Source organism: Hemicordylus capensis, chromosome 1 (assembly GCF_027244095.1).
Source record: "Hemicordylus capensis ecotype Gifberg chromosome 1, rHemCap1.1.pri, whole genome shotgun sequence".
Lineage (NCBI taxonomy): Eukaryota > Metazoa > Chordata > Lepidosauria > Squamata > Cordylidae > Hemicordylus > Hemicordylus capensis.
The window spans coordinates 129,407,207-129,421,112 of NC_069657.1; the positions used below are offsets into that span (position 1 = coordinate 129,407,207).

General features: G+C 41.0%; 1 protein-coding gene across 20 annotated transcripts in view; it reads right to left on the reverse strand.

Moving 5' to 3' along the window:
• The window catches only part of TNNT3 (troponin T3, fast skeletal type), a 55,989-nt gene that overhangs the window by 28,593 nt on the left and 13,490 nt on the right, over positions 1 to 13,906 (reverse strand). For 6 of the 20 annotated variants that reach the window (XM_053253911.1, XM_053253903.1, XM_053253892.1 and 3 more), the window contains exons 2-6: positions 13,298 to 13,332; positions 10,193 to 10,206; positions 6,827 to 6,844; positions 4,601 to 4,618; positions 3,822 to 3,836 (exon numbers count right to left, since the gene is read on the reverse strand). In XM_053253911.1, the coding sequence (XP_053109886.1) occupies positions 3,822 to 3,836; positions 4,601 to 4,618; positions 6,827 to 6,844; positions 10,193 to 10,206; positions 13,298 to 13,317 (85 nt within the window). In that variant the 5' untranslated portion in view covers positions 13,318 to 13,332. Of the gene's footprint in view, positions 1 to 1,413; positions 1,426 to 3,821; positions 3,837 to 4,600; positions 4,619 to 6,826; positions 6,845 to 10,192; positions 10,207 to 13,297; positions 13,333 to 13,906 lie in introns of all 20 variants that reach the window. The other 14 variants (XM_053253986.1, XM_053254064.1, XM_053254020.1 and 11 more) reach the window with 5 other exon arrangements.

Sequence of the window (13,906 nt, forward strand, 5' to 3'; positions counted from 1 at the left end):
TTGCTCCGTCTATGAGGTCTCATTCCCCCATGCTTTCCAATGGGAGAGTTTTTCTGGAAAGGTAATGAATTTTTCAAGGGTTTGGTAGTCTGGGCAAGGTCTGGAATCTACCTGCAAAAATGGCATGTTTCTATCTTTTGTGGTTTGGTCTGGGAGTTTTGAGTGAGTGAGCGAATAAGGCTCAAGCAGCTTTATAGTCTAGATTACATTTTTATACTACCCAGCCCAAATGGCGCCAGGAGCTTTACATCACTATATTACCTCTTTACATTTATTAGTAATACTAATAATTAGTGATAATAATAATAATTCAGTATATTATTTCTTTCTATTACATCAGTATTTTATTGCTTTTTTCTGTGTAAATCACATTGAGAACTTTTTGCGGGAAAGTGGTATAGAAATGTTCTTAATAAAATAATAAAAGCCGACAACCAAAGCGCTAGTGCAGCATATGCATATTAGGCGCGCCACAAAAGGTCTGATTTCCATTCATCTCCCCTTCCCTCTGTAGCCAACTGAGACTCCCCAAAATATGTCTCTGAAGGCTGTCTGATCCTGAGGGGCATATTTTCAGGATTCACTGTTGATTACAGAGGAAAGAGAAGATGAAAATTGCCCTTTGGTATGTACACACAGTATTGCTACACATGTGCTTTGTTAGTCTGGATATCAGCCAATAATGCAATGTCAATTTTTTATTGGCCTATAACTTCTATGAGTCAGATTTGAGAATCTGATGTCAACTCCCTCCAACAAAAAATATTGATGACTATACAGCAGGCCTGCTCAACTTTGCCCCCCCCCCCAGCTGTTTTTGGACTTCCATAATCCCCAGACACAGTGGCCGATAGCCAGGGATTATGGGGGTTGTAGGCCAACATCTGCAAGAGGACTAAAGATGAGCAGCCCTGCTATACAGGCTCAATATCCCCTTATATCATTCCAATTGATAGACCTTTGATAACCAATATAGATCCACAGCTGAGTGAAGACAGATAGGTCTGAGATTACCATGTAGCTTGCAAAGTATAGGCCAAAATGCAATAATGGAATCTATGCAAAGAACTTCCATGGGAAGTTCTAAGCTTTAGGCAGCCAGGGATCCAGTGCATGATAAAATCCCATCCTTAGCCAGTTCTCCACTGGCTTATATCCACAACAGCCCTGAAATTGATGTATATGTACTGGTTCATCTACTGAGTCTCTCACCTGGTAACAAGGCTTTATCGCTGTCATGCACAAACAGCATCACTAGTTGTTAATAATAACTGAGATAAGTTATATCAGTTAAAACAAGTATAAAAGTTAAGGTAATGTGTTGCTCTTCCGTTCTCTTCCATCACCTCTGAATTCCTGCACACACACCAATATGAGATGGAAAGAGAAGAATTCAGAAGTCAAGTCACATACCTGGCTCATGAACTTCACCAGGAGGGAAGTATCATGGAACAAGATTGAGGCAATGGAAGAACATTTTAAAAAAGGACAACATTATTACAATAGCCTTTGAGTAATTCAAGACAACGTTGAGAAAGAAGTCAGCTAATTAGAGGACAGCAAATAAATGCAGTTAAATGAAGAACAGAAATGATGAAAAATGTACAGGTGGAGGACAATGTTGTATCATAAGGAGAGGAATGCAAAACATGCAGATGCAGAGTTAGAAATGTAAATATTTCAGACTGTGCAAATGATTTGCTGGCCCATAAATGTTAATAGTTTACAAAGCTGTTACATTCTTCTAGGGCACATCTGCACATTTCAGAGACTGCGTGAACCCATGGAGCACATCCAATCCCACAATCAAAGTGTGCCAAGGGTTCAGTCCATGGTATTCAACCCCAGGGCTTGTCCTCAAAGATATAATAGAGGATTGTGGCACCCATATGGTCTGAGTTGTCTACACAACGTAGCTTTCCACTGCTGGTACATCTGTGTTCCCAGAGGAAAAGCTACCTGTTTCTTCCAGGAATACTTTCTAAGCTTTTGGTGACATACTACAGTCCCCAGCTGGAAGCAGAAGCAGCTGCCATGTGCATATGCCTCTGAGACACGTTCTTGAGATTTAATTAATTTATGTCGCCAAGTTTTAATCTCAGGTAAATAGTAAATGAGCCACACATAACTCTCACTCACTAAAGGTAAATTCTAAGGAGCTTTGACAGTTCCCATTTCTTACTCCACCCTCCAATCCCTGTCCCACTGAACATCTCCTTTCCATGAACTGGAACGGGGTCATAGCAGTACAACATTTTAGGTTGTATCTGAGCCCTTTATTTCCACCACCCCAATCAGGGCAGGAAGTGCAACTCTAAAACCTGCTAAGCCATAGTATGGGAAAACCCAGGACCAGTTGTGCCTAACAGGCTTGCAGAGACTGAGAGTGTCTTCATGTCTGCCTGTTGCATGGATCCTCCAACATGGATCTGGGTGGGAATAGCACATCAGTGTGAAGCCAATGCACAGTCAGCCCAGAAAGAAGCAGGAGTTCAGGTACAAGTTTGCTCTCAGTGGCTGGCATCTTGATTACCCAAACATGCATGCTTTGAAGGACTGTGGGGATGCACCAGGAGCCCTTGTGCATCTCCCACAGTCCCCTTGTGTGTGCGCTGTTGTGCAAGAGCCCTTAGAGTTTAGAGTCCTGCCTGTACTCTGGGAGCACACTGGAAGATGGAAAACTCATAACTGCGCTCCAGATTCTAAGGCTCTTGCACAACAGCACATGCAGGAGGACTGGAGGAGTTGTGGGAGGGCTACTGGCATGTTCCAGCAGCCCCCTGAAGTGCAGGTGCTTTGTTAATCGAGGTGTCAGCCAGAGCCCCTAAATCCTGAATTGAATAATAGCCTTTTGTTTTGAAAAGCCAGTCTAAGATTTTGAAGCTGGACTAAAGGCATATATACTCTGGCAAGCAGATAATGTTTACAGAAGCACAGGATAAGATTCAGCAACAGAATAAAAATGCAGGGCAAACTTTAACTGCCTGATAGTTTCCGTAAGTACTTTAGAATGAATGTGGATACAGTTGTCCATTTACCTCATATCCATATTTGATATGTGGCAAAGTCTTCTTTGGTACTTATTAGAATAATACAGATGGCCAAGCTACCCCAGGCAAAAGGACTCACTACATGGTAGGTTGGGCATCCGTATGGGTTCATATTCACGTATTCAAAGTTTGGGCTGCACTTTGCTGTAAGCTCCTGCCAAGCAGCTAATCCTATATTCACTCGCATCTCTAAGAGAAGATTCTAGCAATGTTTTTTTCATCCATAAATGCACGTGGAAGCTGTCATGCTAGAAAGAAAAGCAGCAGATTTAGCATTCCAATGTAATGTTTTCCACTTGTATTCTTCTGCATGGATTTCTCCAAAGAGGGGGAAATAACCCATTATATTGGAAGTAGCCCTAATACAAATCAATAGAAAGAGTTGCTTGTTTGAAGGCAGGGTTGTGGAATGGAAGCAACATACAACATATCCAATTAATGCTGATTGTAAACTCTCTTCTGTCGTAAGAAATTCAGCTGAAGTCACAAGAAACTCAGCCACTGAGTGCCAATGAGTCAAGCCATATGGCCTCATAGTTTTCATAGGTTTTATCTGCTTCCCCAATAGTCAGTAGCCTTTTGCATTAGATTATTGGTAGTAGTAGTAGTAGTAATAGTAATAATAATAATAATAATAATAATAATAATAATAATAATAATAATAATAAATTATAGCTGTTGCCACATCTTCCCTTCCACAGCCTTAAGAGAAGCAATGCACCATTAGCTCTTCCAAATAAATGACCAGGACAGAGAGGCCTTGTCACATACCTTCCTCTTGAACTTCTTCAAGTGGGAAGCAATGTAAAGAGAGAAAGAGACAGCAAAAAGAAGAAGAAGATACAATGGGAAACATTAAGTTAGAAACCCTCAAACTTTGCGAGGCGAATGAGGTCGTAGGGAAAGAGTTAGGAATTAGGGAATTGTAGTGGAGAAGATGAAATCAACAACATATATCATGAAATTGAAACACAGAGAGTAGTCGTTTTAAATGTTACTTGGATGGTAAGAACATGGCCAGGTGAAAAAGCATGCACATTCATCAACAGAAATGTAGGTAAAATTTCCTAAAATCCCATGTTTTGTTAGAATTAAATAGCTAGATCAATATGCCACATTTCAAATCCTAAAATTTGAAGAACAAATGATCAAAAAATGACTATAGATCAATGCCCAAGAGGAGAGCACTTTTGCAAAAATAGATCACTTCTTAAAATTCCAAAAATTGTAACTTACTCTGTTATTTAATGTTAACATCTCTTTTTGTTCCTTTTTACTAGGAACAAAACATTTTATTCTACAAGCAATTTCTAACAAATAAAATCCTTTTAGCATGCATGGGATTAATAACTGAGGAGTCATAACATCTGTAACATCAGCTCAGTTTCATCAATGGAAATTGTTCCTTTCACATTTAATGCCACTGGAAACCTTTGGAGTTAACATCTTATTTTCTCTTGTTCCTTTTTTTTTTCAACCACATCCAGATTCCTTTATGCAAAACACTCTTCTGAAAAGGAACAGAGGAATCCAAAGGCAACATCACATACCTTCTTCTTGTGCTTCTTCTGGAAACATCATGACAACAAGAGACAAAGACAAACAAGACAATCACATTAAGATATTTGTTAGCACCTTAAAAACTCTTATGTGAGCTAAGGCTGGAGGAAGGAGTGGTTAGAGAAAGAGAATATATAGACTAGGAATCAACCACCTTGGAAGAGGACAGATATAAGTCAGGCAAAGATATACATCTAGAGATCATAATATAAAAGGAAACGGTCTCAAAGGAAAGAAGCATGCAGATTAAAGAGATGAAGAGAAACACCTAGCCTAGTAATTTCACATGTAAATTAAAGTGTTCCATCCAAGAGAAAGAGAAAGAGCAAGTCAGACAAGGAAAACAAAAGGGGAAAGGATATTCCTTTACTGTGAGGAATTGCCTGTATTAGGTTAGCACCCTTGGATATCTCCTTGTAAGATTTGACAAGTGGCTGAAGATGGAGTTTGAAAAGTACATTCGCACACAACCACGAGAGAGTCACGTTTGACTGCTTTTTAGTTATGACACTGACTCCAAAGCTATAAACAGGTGGAGAAAGACACTTGTCCAAGGCAACATAATACTACAGATGAAAGATGTTAACATTTAGTAGTAGGATATGCTATGGATTTATACTAGGTTCACTTTCTCACAGATCTTTAATTAGTGACCGTACTAACATATCCAGAGCCTCAAGGGTTGCACTGCATTTTTAAGCACTATGGCATTTCTGCTCCACTCCTAGCATTATTTTCTGTCACTGTTAATAGTGTCAAGAACTGAACGGGCAGTAGCACAACATAGGAGATAATAATGCACAAAGGCCTTGAGAGTGGCTTGTTAAATGAACGCTGTATTTCTTAAATAGGCTTGACAAACTAAAATCTCTGTGAATGCACGCTGCTTTCTGTGGTCTACAGTACATGGGTCCACACCAAATCTGACTGGTGTCCCATGTTTCCAGATGGGATGGATTACGGTGTCAAGAAATCCATAAGGATCTCGGCATGTTCTGAAGGAACATGATACAACCACTCAGTTGGAGCCAAGCAGATCTTGATCTGCTTAATGCCTGAATGGGAGATCACCTGGGGACACCATAGATGCCACTTTGAGTTCCATGATGGAAGAAAGAGAGGCTATACTTGTAATTAATTAAATTAAATAATTAAATAATGTGGGCTCCATGTATTAGGTTATATATACACATCACTATCCGCCTCTTATCACTGACACTTCTGTCAAAAGATTGTTTCCCCCTCTTTTTAATAAAATGAAGGTAAAGTTTGATGCTCAAATATCAAGAGATTAAAAGCGATACTAGGCAGGATCCAGGCTAAGTTAATCATAATTAAGTCCCATTTAAATTAATGGGATGTAAGTTAGTAATGACTGTCTTGTCCCTTTCATTTCAATTGTCTTAGTCATGTAGTCTAGATCTTGTCCATTATCTTCAGAGTATCTGAGGCTTTTCTCACTTATTCTGTTTCAGGAAATTTTCTTTTAGAGTGCTGCAAAACTAGGTTTCGAGCAAACCAAATTTATTTTATTGTATTAGGAAAACACATTAGCTTCTCCATTACCTCAGTGTATCATTAGCTAATAAGCAATATCATAAGTGATATCCTTCAACATCTTGATTCTATAAGCTTCACTGAAATTCCCATCATAGGCAAAATTCTCAAAACACTAAACTCAGCAATGATGAACCTGTGTAGGAGGGAACATTCCAAACTCCATCTTCTAAACACTCCTGTATTGCTTGCTATACAGTAACTTATCAAATCATTAGCCTACTAAAGATGATATGCTTTCCCCAATATTTTATTATCACTTGATATATTTCATTTATTGTGCAATTGGCAACTTATTTGGGACTAGAAAATATATTGAGAGGTTTTGCCACCACAAATGTAAATCTAATTTGGACATTATGAGGGCTAGAATGATGAGGATGATGAGCAGTACAGTTGGATGTGTAGGGAGCTTGATCAGATGACTACTTGGTCACATGGCTAATTATAACACACATTTAATCTGATGCATGGCAAGACCTCATTTTTTATCATGAACTAGCCTTGAGTCTTGATCCTAGACTCAAGGCTGGTTTTTCATCTATAATTTCAAATCATCTTTAGCAGAGAGATGGGTGAATAACAGGCAGTGGAGGAATTGAAGGTCAAGGGTCGGGATAAGAGAAATAGAAGGTTCATTCCAGGTGGATTTTGGTTACCTTCTTCTTCATATTCCTCTGCATTGAGATAAAAAAAAAGCAACAGAATCAACAAAAATGCTGAGCAATTGCAGCACAATGACCACAAAGACCAACATGAACAATAAGAATACATTGAGGACAAAAGCACTTTTCCTTTATGAAGAACAAAAAAACATTTCCGTAAGTCTTCTAAGAAGAAATCCTACTCAAGAGACAGGAGGCAATCAAGGGCAAAAAATAATGAACTAGATGTTGTTCCCTACAAGAATGAGAGATTGTCAGTGGGTTCGCGTGACTAAATTAGGTAGTTCTAACCAAGATCCAACATACCCTGATGTAAGACTCAACCAGAGAGTCTCTTGGAAAAAGTGAAGTTTCATTTCTGGAAAATAAAGCAGGAGGAAATCTGCACACCAAATTTGTTCATTATGCAGTCCAACACAAGTGACCATGGCAGCTCACTGCCTACAGTGTGAGACTAGGATAACCACTTGCTGTGATCCTAGCCCCTCAGGGGAACTCAGTTTCATACAGGGTAGGTATAGACCAAGGAGCACACAGACAGGTTCCTTCTTCCAACACTTTAATGTTGTGTGGACAAGGTTATAGCATCACCTTCAATGGTTCTCCTTCTACAGGGTGCTGCCTGCTTCATGACTAACAACCCCCCACTGCCTTTCAGGCAAGTCTCTCACAGGGATGTCCAACATCTGTTTTCAGGTACAGCCTCTTTGTTACATGCCCCTGAGCCAACAGGCAACCTTCTGTTGCAGCTCCTCCATGAGTTCCATCACCACTTGCACTTCTTCTGTTGGCTGCCTATATAGGAGAGTTGGAGCCCTCCATCCACATGTGACTCTGCCTCTCTTCCACTCATCCCACTGCAGGTGTGATGCTGGGACATCTGCTGGGTCCTAAGGCCCACCCTGTCCCATGCTGCTCTCCATGTCCAACCATGGAGTGTTGCCACATACTGACTTGTGTGAGGCTCACAGATAATGCAGCCAAAGTCAACGTTTCAGGAAGCTGAACTCACTTCTTTATTTCAGCCCTATTTAGGGACAAACTTGGTTGATTCTTTAGCTGAAATCCTAAAATATACTAAGCAGGAAATAAGGACAATTGGACTGAAAATCTTGGGACTGCGTAAACATGCTTTAGATTGGACTTCTAGAAGGAATGCTCAAGCTTAAGACCCTGAGATAAATGAAAATTTGCTGCAGTGTTCTATTGCATGAGGTGATCTGTATGGAAGATCTTGCCTCAGTACAATTGTACAACATGAGCTTCAGTTCCATTCCAGCTTTACAGTTCTGTGATTCAATTTTCTCACAAATGGCATCAGCTTGAGGAAAATTTATTCAAAATGCAGGTCACCCAACTTCAGTCTGAGATAAGATGAACTACATTCACATGAGCAGACATGCAGTGCTGGTAATAGCTACATATACTGTCACGTTTGGCTGCAATGCAACAACATCCATGCCAATAATAACATGGTACTTTCAAACAATAAGCGTGTTGTGAAAATGAAGAAATAGAATGGAATAAGGAACATCATACACCAGTTCATGTGTGTTTGAAACTGCTGGTTTCCATAGGTCTACAATTTTGCACATTTGAAATAGACATAGGGATAAACAGCTAATATTAGCTACCTAATATTTTTTTTCCAATCCTCCATGATAAAGCTTTTGAAAAAGCAAAATATTTCAAAATGAAAAAGTAGAAAACAGTCTGCATACAATATCTCCCCCCAAAGCATTTTCTTCATTTAGACCATGGCTAATGAGTGTCAACTCACGCTCCACAAAATAACAAAAACAGGTAAAGCTTGGGGAAGAGACACATTTTATGGGCTACATGGTTGTAAAATGTGTCGCCAGCAGATGGCAGTAGCTCTACAACAGCAAAGCAAAGAACCAGGGAAAGGTGGGAGAGAAATGCTAAATTATTTGGGTGGGCTACATACCTATATAAAGAAGAAAGAAGAAATGAAATCACAGGAAACAGGGCATTGACTTAGTGGCAGGGTCAGCACAATTAAATGTACCCAAAACAGCCTAAAAAGAATTTTCTACAACCTACAGATGCAGGCCTGATCCTATGTAATACATGTAATAAATAAACAATAAATAAAATAAATACCAGGCTTATATATGATTGTCTCTACTGCTGCTTCTTTGTATTTTGTATGGTTATCTTATGCTTGTATTTTAAATATTTTTAATCAGACCTCTGTTTTTATATTAATTTTTATAGTCTTGTTTTAATTTTGGTGTGAACCGCTTTGGGATTGTTTTAATGAAAGGCCAGAGGCGTAACTATAGGGGGGGCAGGGGGGGCACGTGCCCCGGGCGCCATCTTTTCTGGTCACATGGGGGGCGCCGTCATGACCAATTTTTTTTTAATTTTTTTTTAATTTTTTGTTAATACAAATGTTTCCTGCTCAGTGCAGCAGTGCTGCAGCAGTCAAGGGAGCGCGTCGGTGCCCCCTTCCCCACGAGCGGTCCCTTCCGCGCCGCCTGCGCCCCCCCCCCCGCATTGCTTTGCTGGCACCTGGCAGCCAGTCAGTGGCCTGGCTTGGCAGCGGCGGCGGGCGCTTGTGAGGAAAAACCTAAGTATAATGTAGTATGTTGGGGGGGCGGTGGGGCGGTGGGGGGGCGCCATTTCAGTGCTTGCTCCGGGCGCCGTTTTCCCTAGTTACGCCTCTGTGAAAGGCGGTATATAAATTTAACCATAACAATAAATAAATATGTTCTGTGAAATCAGCACAGGCCAGGAGGTGTCAAAATCCTCTACTGGCATATGAACAGTGCTTTTCAAAGCAAGGAGCATTTAAGAGAGTGGGAAGCAGGTCTTCTGCAATTTTAAAAAGCTTTAAAATTTAGGTTCACTTCTCATAATACTGGTACTGCAGCAATATGAGAGAAAGGGGATTTCCGCTTGCTTTTAAAGACAATTTGCAGGAGCTGACCAGTTTTGCCTTGCTTACTTTACATAGGACAGTAGGTCCTTCCTGTGGCACAAGCCACCACAACTATAGGAAGGGTTAGGATCAGACAGTCCATTGTGTACTCTTACTTGAGTAGCTGCTTATACCACAGCCATCTCTTCAAACTGAGTGGGATAATAGATAGAATAAGGAGATGTTCAGCATAAGGAAAGGTTTGAAACATGTTAATAGATCTTTCATTACTTCAGTCATCACAACTTCATAACAAAACTGGATATCATATCAGCTTAGGATCTTGCTTTTTCAAGAATAACTATTTTAAAACCTAATATTAAAACACAGCACTAATATGCATCAGAAAAGCAAACTGGAATAAGAGAAGCATTTTAAGCATTTCTATATACTTAGAAAGGCCTGCTCATACTCACCCTCTACTTGCTCCCTGTTGAAAAAGAAAACACACAGATAAGAAGACCATGCTTTGACTTGTTGAATTCTTCTTAAATTATATTTATCACTGGATTGACTAGGTGTTTATGAATCTAACTCATGCAACCTGCCTTATTTGAACTATCACCCCCTCAACACCTAGTTGTTGTCATCATAATATAGGGGTACATTACAAGGCAGGCCAGAAGCTGCAGGCTTTGTGCATTTGAATGCTGCTCTGCTCCTCATGGCTGTAACGGCATCTCACCTCTCTGTCTGTTAAAGCAGGGATCATCAACATCCTCAGATGTTCTTGGACTTCAACTCCTATAATCCCCAGCCAAAGGCCACTGGGCCTGGGGATTATGGGAGTTGAAGTCCAAGAACATCTGGGGGCCCAACGTTGAGGATCCCTGTGTTAAAGCATTCCATCTTGGATTCATGTCTCCCTCCAGGTCCCAATTTCTTAATAAAGTTTCTTGGTAAATCATTCTAGCTCCAGCTTACTTACTCCTCCTCCACTGCCACCTGACTTTCCTCCCATAATACACTAAAATACCACCATAAATCCCTCACCTTTCTTTCTTCCCTATTCTGTTTGTTTTTGTTTTTTCACAGAGCGAAAACAATGCTAGAATTCTTCACTCTGACACCTAGTTTTCTATGTAGAGGGGATTTTTATTAGCCTACTTTCCTTAAGGAGAGTAAGCTTATGAGATCACCCAGCTGTCTGTGTGTGGTCCATGTACATTATAGTACAGTTGTACTGACACATGGGGACACCTCAACGGTGTAGTTTGTGATGACATCATACACCTTAATTCAAGGTGGTGGAAGTGTGAATGTTTGAGGCACAAGTGGGCTAACTTGTGAATCACCTAACTGGTTTGGACCAAATTTGGTACAGTTGAGGTGACACATAGAGACACCTCAACAGTGTCGTTTGTGATTATGTCAACCACCCCAAGTCAAGACAGCAGATGCATGAAAATTTGAGGCAGATGTGGGAATTGATTTGGGCCAAATTTAGTACAGCTGTAGTCAGATATATAGGGAGTTGGAAATGATGTCATTACGTAGTTTGTAATGATGTCATCCACCCCAATTCAAGATGGCAGACACATTAATGTTTGAAGCGGAGGTGGGCTAACTTGTGAAGATGGTAATTATCAATTAAGATTATAGTGAAAGGAAAGTAGGCAAATTAGATCTCACAAGAACTTCTTGTTTTAAATGGAGAAGCATACCTTCATGTTCCCCAGCTACAATCTGGACTAAAGCTGAGTGAAACATCCTCCCACCAATGCACCCTTCACAATGAGTGCTGCATTTTTTTTATTGCATCCATCCTTTTTTTCTCCAGAATACACTGGTTAAGATGTGTTTTGAACAAAAGAGGTTGGGGTTTTTGTTTTTTTTAAAAAAAACTATGCCACTGCTACCACCATTGTGGCAAGCCCCCTACACTCAATATTTTTTTGAAAGATTTTGCCCCTCCACATTCAGTCCCCCCACCCTGCTCCAGTTTTATTTGAAACTTTGATTTTGGCCAGGGGTTGCTTGGCCATAGCCCAGTTACAGACTTGGCACTTCAGGGAGAAGTGAACCTATGTTATATGTAGTACTTGCACCACAACAGAGACTATGCCAGTGAAAAACAGTGGTATGCCCCTGAAGTGCCACACTATGACAAAACCTCAGAGTTTGGTAGGGCTCTTTGTTTCAGTAACTAATGCTACGTGCTCAAAGGCTTGCTTGGACAGTGTCTTCCAGTGTTTTCTTTTATCATGATCAAACTGCATGGTTTTTCACACATTTGCAGAGCTTGCACTGATAGGGAAACTAGAAACTCTGGTAGAATCTTGCTCCTGATTCTTTGTCTTCACTACTGCATAAAGGGAACTCAAGCAACTTTCATGTTGTCATTGGGTTCAGTAGTCATACTGCCTGGAGTCTCTTGGTCACTTAGGATGAAGCAGGATGACTGGATACAAAGTGGGATACAAAGGAAGCCAAGACTCCTCAGTCCTGAATAGTTGTGCAGACGCATTTCCCACTGCTGTATGACATGTTACCCTCTTTCCCTTTTACTTATCTATATAAATATTTAATATCCCACCTTTCAGTTTCAAATAAATCACTCAGGAACATAACATAAATATTAAGGGTGCATGGCCTCATCATCCTTTCCATCTGGTCAACCAAGGATCAAGAGATGTTCACATGCTCTGTTTCCATGACTATTTAACAATTAACCTCCACTTTTCCATCTTGAGTCCAAAGGGAGTGAAGAGGTTACATTCCACCCTAGCACCCATGCGAACACCAAATACAGGGCCATCCTGTCCATGTGGCAGTCACCTGAGGCAGCTTATCTGTGCTGTTGCCTGCCCATGCCGGCTGCTTCCTGCTGGCTGCTGCCTGCCTCTGCTGGCTGCTGGCTGCCTTCACCCACCTCTGCCACTTACTGCCACTGCTCCTTCCACTTCTTCCTCCCATGCTCTCTGAATTTGCAAAGGAAGAGGGAAATGGAGGAGAAGAGGAAGTGTGGAGGAGAGGAGAGGAGAGGAGAGGAGCAGCATAGAGCATCTCCCCGTGCTGCAGGCCAGCACTCTCCTCTCTTCCATACTTCCTCTCCCACTCCATTCCCCTCTTCCTTTTCAAATCAAGGGGGTGAGTAGGAAGAAGAGGGAAAGCATCAGAGGTCATTCTTCATGCTTATTGGGGTGCTACTAGAAGGTGGGGGGAAGGGTTTGGTGTAGCAAGACACAATGCAGTGCTGGGTGAGGAAGGGCAGATAGCAGAAGTAACAGTATTTGGCATGCCACCTGAAGCACCAGAAGATCTTGGGCTGGCTTTGAGTAAATAGCACGGATATTCGTGTGATATAAATGTGTTTGACAGAAGAAGTACCTGCTACATCCCAGCTATTGAAAAATTGGATCTAGGGACCATAGATCATACTAACTTTTTACATTATTTGGAGCTTTTCCTCTTTGGATAAGGTTTTGGTCATGGCTGCTGTAAAGTCTGGGAGTTTAATTCTACCAGGAAGTCCCACAAAAATGATCCTTTATGGTACATACAAATCTGTTTCTACTTACACTTCTTCAGTGTCAGACATGTTGGCAGTTGATTCCTAGATGAAAAAATGACACAAAGGGCAGAATAGGTAAGTGTCATATTACATGTACATGCACACACACCAGCAATAGCTGGACTTCCATTCAACATGGAGACGAATGATAGCTAACTGCATGTAGCTATGCAAAATTCCCACAACATTTCTACGGACAATTGACTTTGTTGACATGAAAATAATTTTAATACAGGTAAGAAACTCTTCTACACAATTAATCATCAAATAGAATGCCTGCCAGATGCCAGAGCAGAACCAAGTTCATAATAATAAATACACAACTGTCAATGACTTTCAGTTGAGATAAGATGCTTCAGGCTGTGGTCCTCATTTACACTAAGGTACCACAAAATCAGTAGGGATGTGCATGGAACTGGTGCAGTGCTCCTTTTCTGGAGCGCCAAAGTGGTTCAAAATGCCAGTGTTCGAGCTGGTTCGGAGGTGGGGGGTGGTTGCTTTAAGGCATGGGGAGGATATTCCTACCACTCCCACCTCATTCCCCCCCGCCAGCACTGCTGCCAAAATCGCTGACGTCGGATGGCTGAGTACCTTCTTGCTGCCCCAGTCAGTGTGA